The 24,204-nt window shown below is 44.7% G+C and overlaps 1 protein-coding gene across 2 annotated transcripts in view; it reads left to right on the top strand.

Annotated features, from left to right (window-relative positions):
- Positions 1 to 24,204, top strand: part of Sema2a (Semaphorin 2a) — a 361,481-nt gene that overhangs the window by 264,662 nt on the left and 72,615 nt on the right. For both annotated transcript variants that reach the window (XM_076791077.1, XM_076791076.1), the window contains exon 2: positions 14,913 to 15,000. In XM_076791077.1, coding sequence (XP_076647192.1) covers positions 14,913 to 15,000 — 88 coding nt within the window. The remainder of the gene's footprint in view (positions 1 to 14,912; positions 15,001 to 24,204) is intronic.

Here is a 24,204-nt window from a genome sequence, read left to right as displayed (position 1 = left end):
AAGTGTCGCAGAGCCGTGAACGTTCGGCGAACTCTGACGCGAGCGATCCAGATAACCGGAAAAGCCCCAAGTTTCTCTGCCTTATCTTTTATCGCTCGTCTACGGACCACTCGATTTCAGTTAATTCGAAGTTCGCGCGAACCGCCCCGGGTCTCCTTTCTCCGCCTGTCATTCCCCGAACCCCCGGGCCAAAGAATAGCGCCGGGAGAAACAAATTAAGGGAGTCGAGTCGATTCTTTTCCGAATCGGAATTTCGAAATCGATCTCGCCCCGCTCCGATTGAAATCGATTCGCTCGTGAACGTCTTAATCGCGCCCCTCGCGATCGTACTCGGACACGTATTTCACTTTACGAAGGAGAGATTGATCGAACGCTTGCGGAAAAGATTCCACTCGATCTAATACATGATCTTCTTTTGATCATTCTCGTCAGCTTAAAAGTGTGCATCGCGAAGATTTTATACGACCGAGCTATTTTGTTCCGCAAAATAGCCAATAAAAGTCGTACGTCAAGTTTTAAGGGGTTCTTGCGAAGGGGAAAGTTTAATTGTCGATTAAACTTTACCTGAGGAAACCAGATATTTTTAACTTTTTTTTATGTGATCGTATAGATTTTGCCGAGGAAATGCCGAAAATCCAAGTTGCAATCCCAGGAGGTCAAAAGTTATTCGTGTTTAAATTTGAGCGATTTTAAGCGTTTTGTTGATATTTACTCGGCGTTGCACGTCGTCTAACTCTGAGTTCATACCAATATGGCGGCGCCCTTAACTGTCAAACACGCTGAGAATCGCTCATCTTTACACACGAATAACTTTTGATACACTGATGTCCTAGTATTAAAACTTGGATTTTTGACATTTTCGTTCCAAAATCTACAGGATTACATAAAAAAAGTTAAAAATCTCTGGTTTCCTAAAGTCAAGTTTAGACCAACTGTCAAATCCATGACAGATTCTGTCAGGAAAAAAAATGTTTTCAGTTTGCTGTATTCACTTACTATATCGTGCAAAATCATACTAGAAGAGAATAAACGACACACTTTTGTGACATACTTTTTGTGGCTGGTACAAAGCTTTTTCGGATATAAATTTTGAATCAATGATGCCCCGCGTTGCCATAAGCGTAGCACCTTGTCCAACTCAAGGGATTGAAATAATAATAATGGTGGAGATTGGTCATGGTGGTACCCTCGTAATCTTTGACGGCCATATGCCTGCGCCGGCTGGAACGAAGCCAGCCGAACGGGAAAAAAATGATCGCATACCTAATCTGGCATTGTGCGAGCGGGTTGGGGCGCCTAACTTTATTCAATCGCGAATGCGCTTCGTTATGGTCTCGCGTTTCGAAGGAAGACGAATAGGAGGGTAGATCGAATGGGGTTATTCTTCCCCGCACGTGTCGCGAAATCCGCTGTTACTCGATAAGATGACGCTGATAAAGGCGCCGCCGGGTGGATCGGGGCCACGGGACGCGTGATGCATAAAATTTCACACTACCGTTACGAATCCCTGGATTTATTTTCAATTATGGCTCCGCGAATATCGCTCTCTGTACGCTCTCGATAATGGCCGGCTACGCGCGTCAGGATTTCGCGATTTAACACCTTGACGTCTTCATTTGCTACGGCTCCATTCACCTTTGCCCTCGATCGGCCACTCTGACGCACCTGAAATCATTATAATTTTAAACAAAAATTACACATTTCATAAATATTATATACTGTATGTAACCGTTAAAAATTCAACATGTTCCACGTGAGTAGCAATTGTGTCAATAATATTTTACAACTGTTAGCCATAGAAAAACAAAATGTAGATATATTCATAACTAGACAGCGGAGCTTTATGCAAAATAAAAATTATTCAGTTTAATTGCAATCAACCGGCGTGACATATAAATTAAGCCGTTTTTCTAACATTCGCACATTATGACGAGAGTATAGAGTCTCTACAAGGTGTCCCAACAATTTAGTACTCTCTCGAAAGTGGTCCCGAGGTAGTTTCAAGTGACTTTTTCCTTTGCAAAAATGTTAACGGCGGCTTTGTTAAATAGTTATCAACGAAAAATACTGATCTACAGCGGCCAACGCCAATACCAAGGTCAGCTGTAGCCGCGCTCTGATTGGTCCGTGTTTTTCGCCGTCTGGAGTATTTTTGCAAAGGAAAGAATTACTGCAAATGACTTCGGGAATCACCCCTTTCAAGGACGTACAACGATTTTGGGACAGCATGTATACCGACGACAGACGTTTATTGCCATTTTCCGAATGGAATCTGAGAAATTTGTATCCCAGACGGCAGCCGGCTGCTGCGCGTTAAAAGCTCCATTATCCGGAATCAAATATTCGAGCAGCAATTTAAGCGACTTAGATGCGTGGCCTAAGGAATTCACACATACACACACAGAATCGGCCGTCGCGAATTCCGTTTCCATTTCACGTATCGGGCCGCTCACGAGGCGGGCTCGGATCGGAGCTATTCTTACCGCACGTGGCACGCGAACTGTCTGCGTGCCGATAAGGTGTCGCCTGTAAACGCGTGCTACAACCAGGATAGGAGAACGTGTCCGCGTAAATGTGTCGGGGCTGGACTGGTATCCCAAATGCTCGTTGACGTCGCCGTCAACGATGACCCAGGACTTAACCAGGATCTACAGAGCTCGCGTGAAACCATCCCCGAGCGAATCGTTTGTCCTACAACCCCGCACACTCGGATACTCGAGCGGCCATTTGCTTTCTATTCTTCTTCCCAACACGTTTGCCATTTCCTGCGAAATGAGGAATAAGATCTTTTCGTCTCTCTCAGTGATCAATAGACTGCGGACTTTATATACATTTATGACAAAAATGGGTAACCATTTAAAGTAGTGGACATATTAAAAAGATTGGTTTCAACTTAATGAAATAATTAAGAGAAGAAAGAAATTTCTATTTCGCTCCTGCGTCTTGCAATCGATGCAGACATTTTTTATTCTGCATAAAGATGATCTTTTGGAAAATTATTTGGCCAGTTGGGTGCGCTATAGATTGAGTTTTTATTATTTGTGGAATTTTAGACTACAGATGTTTGTGTAGACCTGAACTTTTAAAAAAAGTCGAGTGTACCAAAAGATGCATTAGTAAATATTTTGTGTGAAGCCTTCGCCTGGAAAAATATATTGCAAATTGGAACAACGACGTAAATCACACTGTAAATGTCATATTTTTATTATGTCTCTCGAGACGAAGCGTTCTTCAAGTACCTGCAATAATATTACTAAAAATCCGCGATCATATGAATCAAAATTTTATGATCGATTGAACTGTTGACTGTTGTGATGAATTAAGATTTTCCACCGACCGGAAATTATTACAATAGACGTAATATCGGTTTCAAGTGTCACTGGGTTATTTCGATGCTCGAATCAATTTTTCCTGTCGAATTGAAATCGCTCGAGAGCCACTACCGTTCAAGAAGAAATGAGACGTACTTTCGAACCATTTCGACGGGGAGAAATGTTTCCTTCTGAAAGGCTCCATCATTTCTGTTCACCCGGCTGCATTTTTCTCGACCGTAACGCGTGTCGATTCGATAAGTTTACTATCGAATAGCAGTCGCCTCCGTGTTCCAAAAAATACACCTAGATCTACTCCCGAGTGTTAACGCTACGAGAACGTCACCGACGCATTCACGATTCGCTCCGGATACTGTTGATCCTGTCATCGGATCCGATACCACACGGTGAATTTCGCTCGCGATTCATAATTGCGCGCTTCTTTCGATTTTCCGTCCGCCGCCGATCGACACGGTATTTTCCTCGGTTATTTTTATTCTTTTTTTTTATTTCGCACGGCTCGCTTTCAGATTACCGCGTGTAACCGTGGGATTAAATTGGTCAGCTCTGTATCACCGGTTTTTCGCCTCGCGTTACGCTCTCCGTCCGCAGTTGCCGTTTAATTCAATTAAACGGCAAGCGATAGGCGAGTCCCGGGTAATATAATGCCACGGGAAGATTAATCGTTTATGCTCGGCATCGCGGAATGGAAGACTGTTCGTTGTTTAATAGGAAAGGCGTTGTTAATCGAGATTAGCTGCGCCGCTAACTACCTTTTCCACCGCGGTCTTCCCGCGTTCCATAAATTTGAAATCTTCTTATCATATTTTTGCTATGCTGCGCTTTTGCGCTGGTCGGCAGAGGTAGAATCATTTTATATCCACTTATTACGTTCTTTACACTTCGCATAATTATTTGTATGCGTCCGGAAATTTATCCGACGCTGCGGGGCTTTGCGAAATATCATTTATTTAACGAGAATCATTGTTGTCGGCTTCGCAATCTACGAGGCACCAATGTGCAGACGTTGTTTGATATACCCCAGATGGCCTTGATAACAACCATAGATTTTTACGTAATTATTACAGTTAACTATTGCTAGACTGCGGAGTTTATACGTTTATGACAGGAAAAAAGTTAGGTCAAATACAGAACTGGCAAGACATTGGCAGAATTAAAGGAAATTTTAATTTAACTTTTGTTTCTAACAATTTCTTACAAAAATCGGTAGTCTATATTATTGAATGATTTATAGAGTTGGCCGATACGTGTCACACAAAAGTTTAAGTTCTGTTGCGCATTATTCTTTTCTTTTTACCCAATTTACTGTCAAGTTAAGCAATATAGGTCGCATCCAATGAATCCCAACAAAATAATTGATTCGGGTCGACAAGTACGTAGTCATTGTTAAAAAATCGCGGACAAATTTGTTCGTTCGCAGCATTTACCGGAGTAAGAAGAGCTTACGCTCGGGGATTAGACGATTCGAGTGCAAAATAAACATTTCTAACGGCTCATCTCGCAACAATTCGATTACACGGGGCGCGATTGTCGACGCGGTAATCCCGCGAAAACTAAAATCGCCGGGAATCGGATAACAGGTTACAGTCGATGCTGCGAATCGAAATTTGCAAAACGGTTCCGCGAACTAAACGCGATGGTACGGACCGCCCGCGCATAGGTAGCGGAAGCTGACACAGATTTCTCCGTGAAATGATCGGAGTAATTTCATCCGGAACAAGCGATCGCGTTTGCTCGGATAACGATTCCGATACTCGGCGGGCTCCGAAGCGCGCAGTTTTCCGCGAATTTCGCAGGAAACCCGCCCCTCCCCCCTGTAATCCGCTTGGGAAAGGTTTGAAGACAAATTAAACATTTTTTAACGATCCTCAAACTTGTAAAACGTGGGCTGTTTAAACAGGCTGTACGAAGAAAAAAATGGAAAAAAGGGTAAAGATGGAGAGCGAGCGAGCAAGAGAGAGAGAGAGAGAGAGAGAGAGAAAGAAAGAAAGTGAGAGAGGAGATAAAAAAAAGAAAAATGAATAGCGTGCGCTTATTCGCGGAACCGGGATCCGCGACGAGCCCATTTTCATTTAAACCGTTTATTCGAGCGATTTCAGAGTCTACATCCGCCGTTCCCCGTGTGTATTATCACTGTCACGCTGGTGTCGGATTTTCGCGGAGATAATTACAGGTTGGACGAAAAGCAAACCTCGAATTTGTTCTACTGGACTGGCTTGAACGGAGTCAATGTCGGAAGTCGTCCGTCGCGTCACGATGCAGAGCTGAATTACTCCTGAAAGCATTTAGTACAGAAACGTTTCGTTCCGCGGGATTTTATCAATGTCGGAACAAAGGTAAATAGCCTCGGTCGTGTGGAGCCATCTCGGTTAATATTATACTACAGCATTATTGTCTGAGCAAACTTTACGTTATTTATACTTAAAGGAAAATAACTGTTTCTTTATTTTATTAACGCTTTCATGATCGAAAGGTTACCTAGTGGAAAGGTTAAAACAAAAGACAGAAACGATAATAAAATTTACATGAAAACGAAATACGGGCAACGAAACCATTTCCTATAACAATTTGAACACGTTCAACGCTTTATGCATCAAGCTCAAGATACAGTGATTTCTCGATTTATGTCGCGAAGACCTGGATGATAAACGTCACGGAATTATCCCCACTATCGAGGGGTATACCTCGGGAGGTGCCACGAAGCTCGAGAGGTCTCGGACGCCGAGGAGTGCAAACATAACACGGCTCGGGAATGTCTCCTGGACGATACACGACACTGACAAGACCCGTGTTGTTGACATATATCGTGAATTCGCTGTACACGCAAGTACAAGCGGATTTCAATGGCACTTTGAATTAACTTCGTAATTGGTAATCGAAACGAGTAAAAATCACACGAGTACAGATCAACAAATGAGGGAATAAACCAAAATGGAATATTAAAATAATCGGTTCTCGATTTACATCATCCCTATTGAATTCGCGCGGCAAATGTAGATTCGGTAATTAAAGCAATAAGTGCACTCGTCGGGTCTTCCCGGTCGATTTACGTACAACACCAAATTTATTTAATTTCATTCTCCGTAATCCACTTAATAATTCAATTAACGGAATACATCGACGTGAAATTCGATCGAGCACGCTCGTCGTGCATATTAATATCAGCTTTCGCGGCGGTTTATTAATTAACGCGAAGGTTAATGTATCAAATCGCTCGTTAAGCTCGAACTATAGGTTTTTTGGTTAATTATTAACACTAGTTCGTCTGGTGCTCGTTTCAAATACTTTAGACCGGAGGACTGAAAAAATTCGTTCAAACGGGAGCGACGCTAGGGCGGGGCCGCGTAATTAGAGCAGAAAGTACTCGAATTCCTGCTCTCGGTAACAAGTAATGACTGCCCCCTCCCCTCTCTACCGTTGCACTCGCTGCACCGCCGCTGCACCCCGTGTGCACCGAGGGAGGTTCATAAAGTGTTCCGCACGGCCACGGGCACAACGGGTCCCGCGTTTTCGACGCATCGGGAACTCGTTAATGAAGGTAAAAGTGAAATATGTCGCGGGAATGTCTGTGGATCGATGAAAAAGCGTGTGCGAACCGCCGGCCATCGGATTCCTTCAAATCGTAAGGGGCGACCGATTTTTCAATCTCCATCAATCGCTCGGATCCACTGACGCCAGATCAAGTCTTCTTCCCCCACTCTAATTCCCCCACGCTCCCCCATGGTCCGGTCACGTGACGCGTTCCGTCCCCGTCGTGCATACTCCGGTACTGGCGGAGAGGGGGTAACTTGTTCCCCTCGATTCGTTCTCCCTCCCCTCATCTGGCAACACTGCTCGGACCTGCCACGCCGATATTTCACTGTAGTTTACTTTCGATATAAGGCGCTGCCTCGGGACCGGTTTTCGTCGTATTTCGGATGGAGAACAAGGGGCGACATATATCTTATATGTCTTATATCGGAATAAAATCGTACATATTGACGGTCGCTCAAGCTTATCCCCACCGCGTCGGGTCACCAGTGACACCGGCATAGCACACAGAGGGTTAATCGTGCGCTTCCCGATGAAACTGCGAGATTCAAATTACGCGCAGCTGCGAGAACTGAAAAAAGGACTTTAATTGCTTCGTTAAAGTCGTCCGCATGTTCACGTCGTGATTGTAACCGTAAAAACTCTATAAGATTCAACTATTCTGGAAGAATTCAATTTATTGTACAGCATGCCAGCGCAAAAATTAATTTTTAATTCTGAGTAGGTAGCCACGGGAATTTTTAACATTTTCTCTCAGGAATGTTGGTTAAATTGCGGCTTTCAAGCGTTTCTGACAAAACTAAATAGATGAAACAGGAAACGGTAACGTATTATTTTCACTGCGCAGGCTGTCCCATAGGTAATGCAAATTTTCTTGTATATTTTTGGAGAGTGAAATACAAAACCGTAATTACGCTCATTATTCTTCCACTTACCATTCGGCAGTGTGATAAAACGAGGAAAAATGCATAGGAGACTAATCGTGCGATAACATTTCTTCATTTTTCAAAGATACGAATGAAAATTTTTATTATGCACAGGACAATCTGAAGATTAAGGTACGGAAATAAACTATTCGATTTCTGTTCCTTGGAATCGATACAAGAAATTTTGCTTCATAATTGTGTCAGCAATTCGTTAATAGAAAACTAGTTACGAAGGCTTTTATAATTTAATAAATGGCCGCTCGAACGAAGCGAACCGCCTGGAAGTTATCAGTTGCATCGCGACGGTGAATAATTGTTCGAAAATTTCGGGGGCCGAGGAGAGGACAGAGTATTCACATTTCGCCGATAGGATCTCGTTTGTCGCAGTTACTTAGCGCCCTTCGGCCTCGCAACCCTCTCCTTCCCGTCGTGCCTAATGAATGCGATTACGAGGCTCGTGAAGCCAACGACAAGGGAAAACAGAGAGAAAACCATCGGTTAATTGAGAAATACTGTCTAAACGAGCTAAGCCGCTGCCGGAACCACCGAATTCAAACGGATAGCTTCCGGTCCCGGAGTCGTTAAGCGTTATCTCGTTGCGTTAACCACCCCGAGGAACGATCTTATCGTTCCACGATGCCCCGAGAAATTTTTCCACCACTCCGAGGAAATCTACACCGTACAACCGGGCTGAAATTCCCCATACACAGGGTGTTCTAAAAATACTTCCTTGAAACGGATGATTCCCGAGGTCATTTCAAGTAATATTTTCCTGTGCGAAAATATTCTCCACGGCTCTGTTAAGGAGCTATCAACGAGAAACGCGGACCAATCAGAACGCGAAACCTATCGCTGAGCCGGAATTCGTCTGTTATAGGCGCGCTGTGATTGGTCCGTGTTTTTCGTTAATAACTCCTTAATGAAACCGCAGGGAGCATTTTCGCAAAGGAAAAAGTTACTTCAAATGACCTCAGGAATCATCATCCGTTTCGTCGGCGAGTTTAGATGATTAGAATTAAATTGTACATCAAAGTTCTGCTAAATTCTAGTTTGAGCCTCTTTGGAATTCTAAAATTAGATTTTTGAAGTTAGAAAATACTTTAAGCACTTGAATGCGCTTTAAAATAGAAAATGTTTGTGACGAGTATACTCGTCAGAACAGCTGACTGGTTAAAGCATTGTAACAGGTTTTCGTTGATAACGCGTGCACGTTTATCGGTGGCGTTCCACACTGGATAATATTTTCGGCGGATTTATTATCTCTGACCAGTGACCTTTGCTTCCGGTTCGACTTCCGTTCCCCGTTTCCACGGGCGACTAAACTTCGCGATCCGTTTCACAGTTGCGATTTACAATAGGAATTTGCGGCTGCGTGTCGAGATGTTTGAGTTGGGACGCGGAGCACGATACGAAAGATAAGCCTAAGCGCTCGCAGCAGCCTCGGCTGGCAAAGGTAGCCGCGACTCGCAAATATTTGGCAATTAGCGATTTACATTCGCCGGTTAGTGTATTATCGTCTTGGCAAACAGGCAAACAGACGAGAGAGCTCGCATGCCGCCCGAAAAGGAGAACGTAAACAGTTATTTGTGCGGGTGTCGCATAAATAACTTCGAACGACTCTGCCCGTTGACCGTTCTGATCCGCCGCGTACGCGCGCCCATTGTTTGTCAAATCGCTTCCGCGCAAAGCGCAAACACCGCGTATTTTTACACATTTTTTCCCGCGGCCGATACCGGCAAAGTTATCTGAACCGTGGTCGAAAGTTTGTTTGAAGTTTCCATAATCGGCGCGCGCACGCACACGCGCAAAAACGAACTTCGGACGATGTCGATTAATTTCCGGTATAGTTTCAACAAGTATACACGGAGGAAGCGTGCAAAGAAGAATCACACGTTTGCAGAATTTTTAATAAATTTCTCGCTCCCTACTTCCATGTGTTTTGCAGGAAAAATTTACTACGTACCCGGGAAGCAGCAGGTTGTGATCGTCTACGTGGTGATTGCAGGTCAGTTTTGCCTCGATCGTTGTCGCAACTTGGTCCCGTGCCAGCGACAATTAACGTCGAATTCATCTGCGAGAGAGTGTCCCATAATGAATTGGATTTAAGGGGTCTTTCCGTTTCTCAACCTCGTTCGAGGGTTTCGTCCTGAGAATTATTTTTTAATGAACTGAATAAAATAAATTTACGAGACATGCCTGACATATTTACATCTACCTAAGGCACACTCGTGAATTTTTATACTCCGTTATCGTGAAAGCTGTAGCAATTATTCACTGAAATAATCATACCATCAGTGGACTTGTACTGCGTCGAGCCTGGGACAAACCTCTATTCCTTCTTATACGTTGATCTTTCTAAAATGGAATTTTGCATATACTGTGTCTAAACAAAAATAGTTTAGAACATATAGTGGGTTTGTCTACTTAAAAAAAATTTAATGAGCAGGACCTATTTTGGAGTCTTCAAAAGCGCATTCCTCCGAACGGATACAGTACATATTTGTCTGACGCCAGAATAATTATTATTTCGTTACATTCTGTACAATCTCGTTGGATATAATGATGAAAATAGTACAGTACAGGAAAATTCGAAATGACATAATGATCACACCAAAACATAGAAAATGGGGAACACATTACAGTATGACACAACACAAAAGGATTTCAATGCGTGCAGAACCACAATCCCCTAAAGACTCGCCAACGTCAAAGTAATTTACTAATTTAATGTACCCGGAACTAAGCAGACGGAATTTATTATAGTGATCATGCCTTTAAGCTGTTGCCTAACAATTTAATTCCCCGGTCTCAGATTTTAATCTGAAACGTGTGTATTAGTTCCCTTCATCACGCTGAAACACGAACGCTCTAAATTACCGATGAAAAATAAAATAATTTTTATTGTTTTAGCACTAGGTTTACGGAGCACTAAAAATGACCATTCTACGTAGCTCTATAAAAATAACATGAATGTATCTTTTCAAATAATCTATACCCAAAGAAATCAATTTGTTAAATAATTCCTCACGGATGCGTCTTTACAATCTGAATATTCGTAAATTAAAAATATTAGTATCCGTCATTTTACGGGTCGAGTGTTAAAATCAACGTAGATCGGTTAGGTTCCTATTACACATGAGGCATAATTTTAAGTCAAGGGACCAACCCTTTTGCGTTCTCGAAATCCCGAATAAAAATTCGATATACTAAAATATACCACGCTGAGAATTAGTTTCCCGGTCTGGTAGAACAAATAATTGCACCGACACGTACGACGAGCGCGACAGTCATCGTGGCAGTGAACATAGACGATAAGTGAACGAACATTATTGGCAGTGCTCGCCGAGCTACAGAAGGTATCGAACGAACCGCACATAAAATTTCACAGGGCAAAGTTTCAACGGCGTCGGCAAGTGAACGAACGCGCGACAAGCGCGGCGACGTTTGTCCCTCGCAGCGGGAGCAGTCGGTGAATGAGAGACTGAAATAGAAGCGTGTCGCGTTGTCTCGCATTCGCGCGTAAAATTAATTTCATAGACGTACCGCCGAGCCGCGACTGAATGAACAGCGACTCTCAACGCGACGCCGAAGATTGTCGAGTTCTCGCGAAGGACGAGGGACGCGCTGCGACCACCGACGATCGTCGAGGCAGACGTTTTTATGGGGCGTCGAAAATAGTGGGTTCCCGTTCGAACGGCCGAGCAGGGGGCGGCAGCTATATCAACTGGTCGAACGAGCGGCAGGTGCAGGCATCATCTTCCATGCACGCTGCCGGGCGATACGATTTTATTGCGGCAATAAAATCAGAATAACGCGCGCGACGAACGCGGCCCGCCGCGCTGACGAGCCGGAAAAATGAACCTCCGTATTTTGCGAGCGAGGATAAATTTCCTCGTTTCTCCCCTGGGGAAACAAGGCGGTCTCCGGTTCCCGTCGGATCTAACGAACTGACGCGCCCGCTCCGCCGCAAGCTCGGTCAAGCATAACAGCCCGTATGGGATCCGTTAACTCTAATTTTATCGTCCAACCTATTTCTATTTGCGGACCCGCGGACCCGGTGTTTCCTTTAGATTGAATGTTAAGGAGTCGCCAAAATGATTTTACCGCTTGTCGCCGACCGGCGGGCCCTAGCTGACCCGAACGGCCTCTGTGAATTATGGTACAGTGAATTCTCGAAATATGTCAACGACACGAGTCTTGCCAGCGTCGTGTATCGTCCAGAAGACATACCCGAGTTATGTTTACACTCCTCGGTGTCCGGGGCATACCCCGCGGTAGTGGTGATAATTTCGCGACGTTTATCATCCAGGCCTTGGCGACATATATAGAGAAGTCAGTGTACTCCGTGCCGGTTACCGCGAGTCTTCTAATTTCGGATTGGAGGTCTGGAATGGCATTAATGAAACCGTACTGTGAAAAATAGTTTCTGGAAAGTACTTTTCTTTAATGTTACACTTTATTTACTATTTATACTTATTCTAGTATAGATTATACTTAGTATAGATTGTTCAGATTGTTACAAGTGTCACGATTTCGCGCACTTAAGCTTCCAAAACCGTGACGCGTTCGTGTCCATCTGCCGGAACCAAGGACACGTCACCGGAAGTTTCAACCTAACAAGTTACGGATCGAGACTGCACACGTCGCTCAGAAGATTGATCGTTGTTAGCAACTCGCGGTCATCGCGTCCTCGTTTGCAAATCACGAGTCGCGCAGCCGTCCTGCAAACAATTGTCGCGATAAAACGTTGATGAGAACGCTGGAATATAATAACGGCCGTCTACCGAAGCGTAATACATTCTATTCACGGTTCCGGTTCGCTCGCGGCAGTCTAGACGTTAAACCCGAGGAGCGGACTTGAGGGTTCAGGGCACGCTCGAACGGAAGGAAATTAAAGAAAAGACGCGGCCGGGCGGGCCGCAGTTTCGATGCTGGCCGAGGAGATCGAGGAGCAGAGCAGAGCGGAGTGGAGCGGAGCAGAGAGCAGCGTTAAAGATTTCCCGCGAATATTATGCAGGCCGCCGAGATTCAACAGAGTCTGTAGATCGTAACGCGGCGAATATAAATCGCGGCCGCGGGAAAAGCTTCGAATTATGCGATTCTGAAAAATTGGATTCATCTCGTTGCCCTGTACTCCTTATAAAGAAAAATATCGGTCGGATGCGGCGAGCGCGAGAGAAAGTGCCAGCGCGCTAGCTATTTTTCACAACATTAAGTCGAGCCCGGCAATCATTTAGGTGCGCGAGAACAGGGAGGGGGCGAAACTCGATGGGGGTGAAACTCGAACGGGGTGGGGGGGGGGGGTGCAGCTTACAGTCGTGCTCGCCGCATTCTGCGCACCCCAGCCACTTCTTTTCGCTCTCTATCTCGTCGCCCGACACTGATCTGCTTAACATATGAAAGAGAACCGCCCTTTCCTAAATATACTCGTTCGCCACTCTAGACTAACAGAGCGCGAACAATACTATATTTTATACGGTATCAGGAGGGGCCGACGTCCAATGAAAGGGGTTCCCAGACACAGTCGAAGCCCCACGGCTCCTCTTCCTTTTCTCTCTGTCTCTCTCTCTCTTTCTGCGTCGAGCTTTCTTGCTCCGGGCGTGTTTATGCCGACACCGCGACCCGCCGCCGCCTATCCGACCCGCCACGAACCCATGAATGAATGCAAAAACCTGATCTCTCTCGCTTTATCTCCAGAACGGAACGGCGAATCCACGCCGTGCCGGACCTCCCCCCCCAACCCCCTTAATATGGGACTTAACCGAACCCGGGGCTCGTTAACCTGCCGCGTGCTCGCACGCCGAACTACTAGTGATTTAATCTCCGCGCGCCATTGTGTTGCGCCGACTTAATGAGCTGTATGCTCTTCGAGGTCGGTAGATTACGCTGAACGACGACCTCGGACTTCGCCGCGTGTACAGAAAAGTGTGCAAGAACTCAATTGTCCGCTTCGTCTTTCATCAGACCCCAGGCGACTTTGTTTTTCTTTTAATTATTGTGGGTGGACTCGGTTCAATCTGGAGATTACAGTCTCTACTCGATAAATGTCGCAAATATGTAGCCTATATTTGTCCGAGAACTTTCCCCACTACCGCGGGTTATACCCCGCGAGAGGCCTATAGAACTTCGCTGTCCTTTTCTACGTTCGGCAGTGGATCGAAGAATAGTATCTTCTAGCCGATAATTGTCACCGGCCAGACCTATGCTTTGGACAATTATCGAGTAGACGCAAAACTGTCGTTTAGATTGGCGCATAAATAACTGCGGTCTGGAAGCATCAACTCAAAAATAATTGGGTCTTGCCAGTGGGGATAATTCCGCGACGTTTATCCTCCAGGCCTTGACGACATATACAGAGAATTCACTGTACTTAAAGAGCCTGTGCTTCGATTAATATTCAAGGCAATTCCAGTCACTTTGTAACCGCATTCAGGGAAATCAGATTTGCATTTTTACGCGTCACGACGCAATAAAAGCAAAAGCCATTTTCAGAAATCGAACTGTACGCTTTTGTCTATTAAAACACACGAATTGTGTTCAAACAACAACTCACCTTGAATCGTGCGTCGCCGGAGGTTAGGTCGACAGAAGCCGCAATTATTTTTGCGCTAACCTGAAATTTAACGATGCACCAACTTGAAACACAGAACGCTCGTCCTCGGAGCTTGTGTCTCAGTTGTCGTTCATTTGCCACGTAACGATCTGACAGGGTGGCTTGCCCCCATCCCCCAATAAAAGCATCTCGATGATACGGGAGACATCGTCCGCGGCGTTACGTGCCGTGCAATTCTAACGAGTTTCAGCTGGCTGGGAGACATAAGTCGTCTGTCGACTTTGCTCGGCTTACTGGTGCGTCCCTATCTCGTGGCTAAGGTAAACAAAAAGACAGAGTGAGAGACAGAAGGATAGATAGAAGGCGAGAAAGAGAGGGAGAGAGGGATGGGCGAGCGTTATTATAAAAGTCGTAATGAAAATCTAACGATCCGTCAGTCGGTATACGGAAAGGGTCGCAGAAATGAATTTCCTCGGGGGCGGGGTGGGGCGGGAGGAGAAGAACGAACGGTCTGGGTTGCGCACTCCTAGCGACGTAGTATTTAATCTCTTTGTTTACTTTTGCTTTCAGAACACGTGAGGGAGTTCAGCTGCGGGATGCTGTATTACAGGACACTGTACCTGGACAGTAAGAGGGACGCCCTATACGTTGGCGCAATGTAAGTACTTTTCTTTTTCCCCGGTCTACTCGTACCCCGAACCAGCCCCACCCACGTCCAATCCCTGATCCGTTTTTGTCACGTAATAAAATGTCGCGAGATGAAAATCCCCACGGGTAAAAGTTGCGCTCGGCTCGTCGTCAAAGCGCCGAGGATTCGGCCGCGCCGGGGCAGAGAGATACACCAGCCTGTTCCTGGAACGTAGAACATGTTCGGTGTATCTGTGTGTGTGCGCGGAGGTGTGTAGGTACGTGCCGCGGAACAGATTTTTCTGATTCCCGTGATTAAAATTCTGCGCGGTGTGCACGCGCCGGACCGGAGCGTGCCGATTGATTAAATTTCTCGGTGACATCGAACATCGGATAATCCCTGTTTTGAAATACCCGATGTATTACATCGGCCTGCGCCGATACGCGATGGCTTTCGCGGACAATGATTATCGCTGCGCCGATTGCGCTGAATTGTCAGCCCTTGCGCTTCGCGAATTTTCCGATTTATTCGTCGATTTAGTGGTCTTACGTCACAGTCCGGTAAATTGTTTCACTTGAGTCTGAGATCGATGCGAAAGTGACGTAAAATCGCTTCTTATAATTTAACGTTGAATTGATTTTGAATATTTTTACTTCACGTAAAAATCCACAGTCGCGTCACGAGAAATGTTGCGCTAATATTAGGACATATCGATAATTTCTTTTAAGCTGTTCATACTATATTCAAATTGTTATTAATAAAATAGCTCAACGAGGAAAGTTCAAAAATACATACAGGATGTACGTAAGAATTACAAGTAAGTAGAATGGAGAATACTTACGGTTATTTAAGTGATGGGCGAGCAATTTATGATCGGGTAAGTAGAATAGGCCGATCTGTGACCAGACAAAAGGAATAAAGACCGGCGGTCACACAAACAGAATAGGGACAACCTATCATTACGCAAGTAGAACAAAGGACTTATTGTCGGACAAAGTAGAATGGAGCGATTCATAGTCAGACAAGCAGAATAGGTATAGTTTATTGTCATAAAAGTAGAATGCGTTCCGCCTATAGTCAGACAAGTATACGAGTGACATGTTACACCAATAATACGTAACCACGTCTCACGTCACTTCTTTCTATAAAAATGAATAATTCTTTTGAACGTTTCACATGTAGCTAGTAGTATCCAAAAGCTAATTATTAAAAAAAGAGAAAAAATCGAATGCGTTCCGTTACGTTCCATTAAAATGAATAATTTGTGAGGTAGTTACATATTATTACACAAAGTGAGATTGCAGAGTGAGTAATTTAAAATAGTGAAAACATTACATGAGTTTGAAAATACTGTTATATTATTTTCAATCTACTGAATATATTAAGAAGGAAAATAACTTTCTATTTCAGTCCAATTTGGTGCGATTCAGATAAAAATTTTTTATTTTGCACAAAGATCCGCTGTATAGCGATTAATTTATATAGTTTTATAAAGATAACAAGGCTACATTTATTTTTATTCGACCGAGGATTTTGTATATACTGTACAAGCGAATAAATATATTTTTTGAGTAATTTCTCAGTTCTGTCACTTTTCAAGTAGAAGAGGAAACATTTGAAACCCGTTATTTACGTGTCAAGAAATATGAGTTACCATTTTAGTTTCTGTGTGTCGACGTTTTAATCATCGGGGGTGGTGTTTGGTGTTTTTAATCGGATCGGTAATTTACTAAATTCGATTTTGATTAGACTGCTGTGTAGTGTTCTCTCCCTCGTCTAGACGTGTCCGCGCAAACCCATCCGTACCAGCCGGTCGAGTGTGTCTGTGCTCTCCTTTTCGTAATCGGCTCCCTCCGCGGTATTTGCACGCACTCTTAGCTCGAGCACTGAAATATATGTATACCGCGTTTATGTACCGGATCATTCCCCTGCGCACGAGGGGATGACCAGGTTTTGTTTGCTAAACGTTTCAATTTGCAGAAAGGTAATTTACTGAAACCTTCGGGGCACGCCGCGTCGCGCCGCGTTCGAAGCGAACCAGGCTGAACTTTTAAGAATCTTCCCGATTAATCTTCGAACAAAGGTTTCGCGGAACCGTGATTAATTCCGACGTAAAATTACCATCCCGATCGGCGGGATCGGTGAAATTGCATCCTTCACATAATTCCGGCGTCTTCAAGTTTTCGCATGTTCTTTCCGATTAACGGGATAATAGTCATCGGTAGAGTTCGTTATCCACTTTTCTGACAACGTGATACGCTTCTTCGATCGAGGAAAAGAAGAATTGAAATTGTCCAGCTATCCGAGTTACATTTGACCAAGATTCATCAAGATCACGTAAATTAAACATGTTATTACTTGAGGTTGACTGAAGTAGATTGCGATTCATAATTAATTATAATCTGTCTAAGTACTCACGCTGATTGATTCCTTGCAGTCCTAATTAAGTAGAATCGATTTAATTTACATAATTCAGAAAGCTATATTCGGCAATCGGGCTTAACTTCGCCTGAGGAAACCAGGAATTTTTAACTTTTTTTCACGTAATCCTGTAGATTTTAGCGCTAAATTGCCGAAAATCCAAGTCTCAATTCTAGGAGATCGCTAGTTTAACTCGAAAGCGAACTTATTAGAAAATGGAAACTGTTCAGAATATACTATAGGCTCTCTGTGTACCCCGAGTTCTCGTAAAGATAACTTCCGCGAATCCTTCTTTCACAGCATTCCCAGGAGGAATCTGTAATCACCCCGATACAGCAAATTTAATCTTTTACCGCCGCTCGATGTACCTTCTCCTCACATAATCAGCCTAAAAATCTCTTACCGTTACTCTTAATAAAATCCACGGGAAATCGTTACTTCTTGAAAACGTAGAGCGAAATGGGGGTAGCTTCTTCAGGGGCGAACGGAGGAGCCTGAAGGGGGCCCCTGGCATCATTACTACAGAAGTATTATTTCTTGATTCGGTTCCAACCCTCCCCCCGCCGCGTCCCGCGACGCTATACCATCGACCATTCACTAGCGTTTTCTTTTGTGAGGCTCCCTTCTTAATTTGGTAAATGCCAGCAAAAAGCTGCGCGGCTCTGGTAATAGAGAGACAGCGAGGGTACCGTCTGAAAGCTAGTGGATACACAAGGAGAACCTCTCGTACGAAGTGGCACAACAACCGTCTGATACATCCATTGTGACAGGAAATGTTTCATCACAAATTATGTTGTCTTTGAATCAGAGGAACAATGTACAGGCTCATCCACAAACTATTTGTCACGAGCTGTTCCCGAATGTATCTAAATAATATTTTGGATGGCATCACTGTCGAAAAGTAACGACCATGTGGCGAGAATTAAATAAAGATGTACTGTTTGGTTAAACTTCGCCTTCTGGGACCAAACATTTTTAACTTTTTTTATACAGTCCTGTAGATCTTGACAAGAAAATGCCAAAAATCGAAGTTTTAACGCGAGGAATTCACTGGTTCAAAAGTTGTGCGTGTTAAAGTTGGGCGATTTTGACTATTATCTTTATTACTTAAACTGTGAAGAACGTAGAATTCAATGATGTATTTGCATGATATTATAGTAATGTGATTTGCGGATTTTATGTGTACATAAGGAGGATGAGTGCGTAAAACGTGTACGTCCAATATAAACATTGTCAGACGATAAACATTGCTTGCGTCACTCAAGAATAACATCCAGACTGCAGGACAACACGTTGAATTCATGGTCGGTTGTAAATCGGAAAGATACTCACGCGAATACGTCAATCTGCGGACACTTGTGGGCAGGGATGCGTACGCGCGCCGTGATGCACTTCGTTAGTAGCTATTGCCATAATCACCGAAACGAGTGGATGACGCTTACAAGCACGATTCATTTCGTTTATATTTGCCAAGTTTATCGGCGGCAGCGCTTTCCATTTGCCAAATAACAGTCGGGGTAATGAAGGTTTAATCGCGGCGGCTTTCAATAAAGTAGTATTATGCTAATCTAAAAGGTAATTGCGATATAACCGATGGGTATTGAATATCAAAGCGTTTCGCTAAACAAACTATTAAATTTAGTCGCTCGATAAATTTACTTTCACGCTGCATTGGGCTCGCAACGCCGAGCTACGAGGCCTCCAATATCGAAATTTTCTGCTTCGAGTATTCACGGGAAACTAGGATTGTCATTTTCCTCTAATTATACCTCTGCTCATACGAATTCCCCAACAAAATACCTTTAACCCACTTTGCTGCGCGCGGAGACGTGGTCGAATTTTTACATCCGTTCGCAACAATGGTGTGCGATATTAGTATCGATACACATTTTTATACGTTTGTCTCTCGCCATTTTTACACATAGTCTGTCTCCTGTAAATTAAAGGCGATGGACGAAGTGTGAGAAAAACTCGTACTTTCGTATAATGCATTTTTAGCATTTGTAAAGAAGGTTCAAATTGTTCAAATGGTTCAATGAATGCGATGAATCGCTGAAATTATGCCAACGACATGTGCTCATGATAGAAATTGGACTTCATTTGATGGGCTATCGTAAAGTCCTTTTTAGTCGCGCTACGTAATGCAATAACACAATCACTACTCGTCATTTCGCGTCCCCGTCTCACGGTAGCGCAGAAAAGGCTAACTGCGAGCAAAGAAAATTTAATTACCTCGCCTCGAACGGAACGGAATTATTTCCTCCCACAATAGTTCGCGTTTTTAGCGGTTATATTACCGGGAACGGACTGTTAACAGAGGCTTATTAATCCCGCGAACGGTTCTCGCGGGCGGGGAAGGAAGTAAAACCTGTCCGCGACTTCGCTGAAATTTTTAATTCGCTATATTGCCGTCGGCGCGCGCACCGCCGTTACCTCGGAACCTGGAAAAACTGCCGAAACGCGTTCGCCGCGAGGTATTTAGCAATAAAAAACATTCGGCCATTTTCGTCTGTCTGTCGGCGTGCACATTAAGCTGCGCCCGAAACGTATCAAAGAAAAGATCAAAGTAATTACGCGGGGGGCGAACGGAACGCGAGCATGGCCGGCCGGCAATTGTTTCGCGCGTTATGCACAAACGTTATGCTCCCCTTTGAAAAAAATGCAACGGATAGAATTCGAACGGTGGCCGTTCCTTTTGGCCGGACGCTCTCAGCATCGGCTCTCGATTCGACTCGGCTCGGCTCGGCGCGGGGCACGGCTTGGCTCGTTCTCGAGTTCGCGAGCAACGCGCAGCATTTTATTTCAGCCTTTAATTAAATTACAGCCGGCCACCCTTTCGTCTGAAATTGAGAGTCACATCATTGAGCCCGCTCGCTCGAAGATCATAGAGCTTAATCGTTTCACGTCATTGGAAAAGGAATGTCGGGGATCGTTTTCCTTTTTGCGCAGAATTCTTATCGGAATCCGATATTGCATGGGGCGAGCTGGGGCGGCTGGGGGAGGGGAAGGGCGGTCAGGGTGGTTCACTATGTCGGCGGATGGCTATGGAGAAACGAGCGCCCGCGGAACGGGGCCATGGAACAAAGCCAGAAAACAGGAAATGTTCAAATCGAACCACTCTCTCCCGCCGGGAAATGCAGTTTAACCGGAAGTAGTCGTCTTTGCCGGCGACCCTCTTCGCCCCATACGCCCGGGATCATTTCATTACAGAAACCGAGTCACTCTAAAAGCAGAAGCATCTTACGCGATTGTCATTTCTTACCCCACCGTGTCACCCTCATCCGATTTATTTTATCCGTAATCTCGTTTCATCCGACCACCCCCACGCTCTCACCCCTCCCACCTCACCCGTAGATGCGAAAATGTTCGCCTCGTTCCGCGTCGAAATTCATTGTCATGTAAAATTCAGCTGAGCTCTACCGTGCTCCCGATCTTCGCGATTTCGCCGCACCTAATTTATTTAACGATCGAATTGAATTTCGGCCCGGCAGGCCGGTTATATCGACAGCGAATTGGTTTAGCGGTCGTTAGACCGGGGCTGTTTACTCGAATTTAGAAGCTCATTAACTAATTTTCGGAGCTTGCGAATTAGCGGATTGTGCTCGGTCGAAAGTTGAATTAACGGGTCGAAGATGTTTCCGATACGCTGGTGACAATTTAAAAATCAAAATTATTTACTCACGGCTGAATCGAATGTTGGTAATAAACTCCCTTTTTATTTTTATAATACTTTAGGGAGTAGTTTAACCCTTCTCCGTCCCTCATATCGATGCGATACATTTTTCTTGCAATTCTCTTCAGAGTAGGCAGTCTCGTTTTAATTTTAGCTCATCGTATTTCATTCCGTCAATTTTTATACAAAATATCAACAAATTCGACCGCATCTCCTTTAATCATATACATTTTTTACCACTGATATTTTTGGAACTGTACGCATTTGACACTAGGTTCACGGGACCCGTTAAGATGACGGTTTTGTAATATTTTTAATTTACGGTTATTGTGATTGTGGGGACGTATCCGTGAGGAATTATTCATCAAATCTATGTCTTTGTATTTATACTGTTTTAAAAATGGCTGAAAATTTGGATAGATATATTCCTGTTATTTTTACGAAAAAATGTAAAATAATCAGTTTTAGTGGTCCGTAAACCTAGTGTCAAGAAAATTGCAAAATAAATCGATTATTCTTCAAACGTTCACGCGCGAATACCCCCATAGGGAGTGCTAAAGATTACGTTATTGTTCCAAATCATAGAAAAACGTGGACAGCGAAACCGTGATTTCTGGGTCTAGAAACACCCGGCGACGGCCGTGGGAGTGTTAAAAAACGAGAGAAGAAAAATTTCGCGGAGCCAGTCTCCGTGCGAAAGCACGATCGGCCGTATCAGCCGCCGGGGCCGCGGAGCAGTGAAAAATAACGTGCCTTTGCGGGCGAAATTTCGCAAAAACAACCAGAACGGGTCTAATACCGTGTCGATCGAATGAAAAATAAAAGGGATAAACGTACCCGCGCGGAATAATGGACAAAGGGGGCGCGCGAGCCGCGATGAAGTTAAATCGATACGTCAAAACGAATTGCTCGATAATGCCTCGACCTATTGCTCCGCGCGCGCCGATAATAAATTCCAGCGAGCGCACGCGTAAGGATCGAGTCGATGCAGCGTGGACGTTGTCGGTAAGATAAAAAAAAAAAAACAAAATATCGATAGACGGTCAGGAAAAAAGCGGAGAACACCATTAGGGGGGGGGGGGGGATGTAAACGAGAAAAAAAGGAACGGAATGGAGGCGAAACGGCGTGTAATCGACGCACGTTGCGGATCGTCGTTGATGGTGATAAGTGGCGGCGATCACGCTTCCCCGCCCACGCGAATCCCGCGATCTATACCCTGTGTACGTTGCTGTCCATAAGTATTTTGACACTCGACAACGTCTCCTTGAAAAGTCAGTGTATAAACGTGATCGTTAGACAACCATTTCGTTTCTACAAATCGTGCTCTATACGCGTACAGTGCTGGACAAAAGTATTCGCACGGCCATTGATAAACAGAAATAACTTCTTCGAAACTAACCAGCTGAATTTGTTCGAGAAAAATTGCTTTATAACGTGTGAAAAAGTTTTTTGGACTTTCATCATTTGGACTTTGTTTCATCTGAGCTTATAATTGAGGCTTTACTCGGTTCCATTAATTAATCAATGAATACTTCAACAAGAACTCGGCCAGAGTAATGTTGCATTTACAAGAATGACCTTCATTTTTCTAAAGACACTGGAGATGTAAAATGTTGATGTACCTACTGTGCGTGCCGCACAAGAAGTTTCGTGAAAGGAATGCGGGGCTGATTGGTCACAGTGGAAGGGGCACTAGCTGCTCTATTGGCTAAAGCGGTTGCACATACTATGCAGCGCGTGACGTCGAAGCCTGAGCATTGGCCTATTGGAGCGTCAACGGTGGGGATAGGCGGAGCCAGCGAGTGCCCCCTTTGACCTTGTGCCGTCCCGCGAGACCTCTTGCGAGGCTCGGACAGTACACACTATATGCAGTACAATGCTTTTCCTCGCTCATTCCAGACAGAAATTTTCAGAAAATTTCAGATCGAAACAGATGAAACACGATTGGGATGACTTCATCACTCCCATTTTTTTTTGTTAGAGACGTCATAACTACACTGGATTTTATGCATCTATAGCACACATCAAGTTCCTGACACGCATTACGGTGAAAAGTGCAACGACGTTTATTCCCTCCATTTTCGTTAACCATTAACGGAACCGTTAATGAAGTTTACAGCCTTCTCTGGCATTTCACGAGTGAGCGCATAAAGATGTCCATAAAGATTCGTCCAAGTGTCGGCGTACTTGCGGACAGCGGAGTACACGTTCCTATCCGTAACCTTCCTCGATTCCACCCCCATTTTCCGACCCTTATGATCCCTTTATGGGCACGGATCGATACTATGTGCGAGCATCGTTCCTCGTTAATTAGAAAGGTGATACCCATTAATTGTAGTTCGAGAATCGGCAGCCGCGTTGCGGCTCGCTCCACAATTAAAGGACGCTAATTGAACGCTTCCAATTATCAGGCCGTGGAGTCGTTGGCGAGCTACCGTTGCAAAAAGAAAAGCGAAACACAAGGAAAGAACTAGCGCTCGCTGGCATCGGCACCGGTAGTCACCCCGTCCCCTGGAAAATGGCGCCTTGTCACAAAAATCTTTCGCGGACGCGTCCACGATATATTCGTGCCGGCCGAGCCGCGTCGGTATACGAGCCGAACGGCAAGGATCATCTGCTGTGAAACCCCAAAACTTCCCAGCGCTGTTTTTTCTTTTTTCCACGATATCATGGAAATTATCCGTCGCTGGGGCCCCGTGTATGCTCTCTTACTTTTCCATCTCACCCTCGTCGATTCGTTATTTTCTCGCAGACCCTTCTCGCTTCGCTCTCACCCCCCATCGAACCCCCGTTCCCCGTCTTTATGGACTATATTTTATGCAGTGGATTCGGGTGTGCTCGTTTTTGCATATCGATCGCGGCCCGAGATAAGAGTTTATGGGAGCAATGAGTGGTGGATGAGGGTCCCTCCCGGTAAAAAGTCCCTCGAAATTGCGACGCCGCTATCGGCTGCCCTCCCCCGCCCCGCGCCGACAGTGTTACGTCGCGAAAGGAGTGCATCGATTAGGTTGATCTTGGTAATAAACACGAACGCGCCGGTAATAGAATGTTGACGTAGCGCGGTGTTAATGCACTCTATGCATCGCGTAGATTAGTTTACCCCCGTAACACTTCCAGAGACTCCTTACCGTAATCATTT

Source organism: Halictus rubicundus, chromosome 7 (genome assembly GCF_050948215.1).
Source record: "Halictus rubicundus isolate RS-2024b chromosome 7, iyHalRubi1_principal, whole genome shotgun sequence".
In the NCBI taxonomy this organism is placed as follows: Eukaryota; Metazoa; Arthropoda; class Insecta; order Hymenoptera; family Halictidae; genus Halictus; species Halictus rubicundus.
This window is presented reverse-complemented; position numbering and strand designations above follow the sequence as displayed.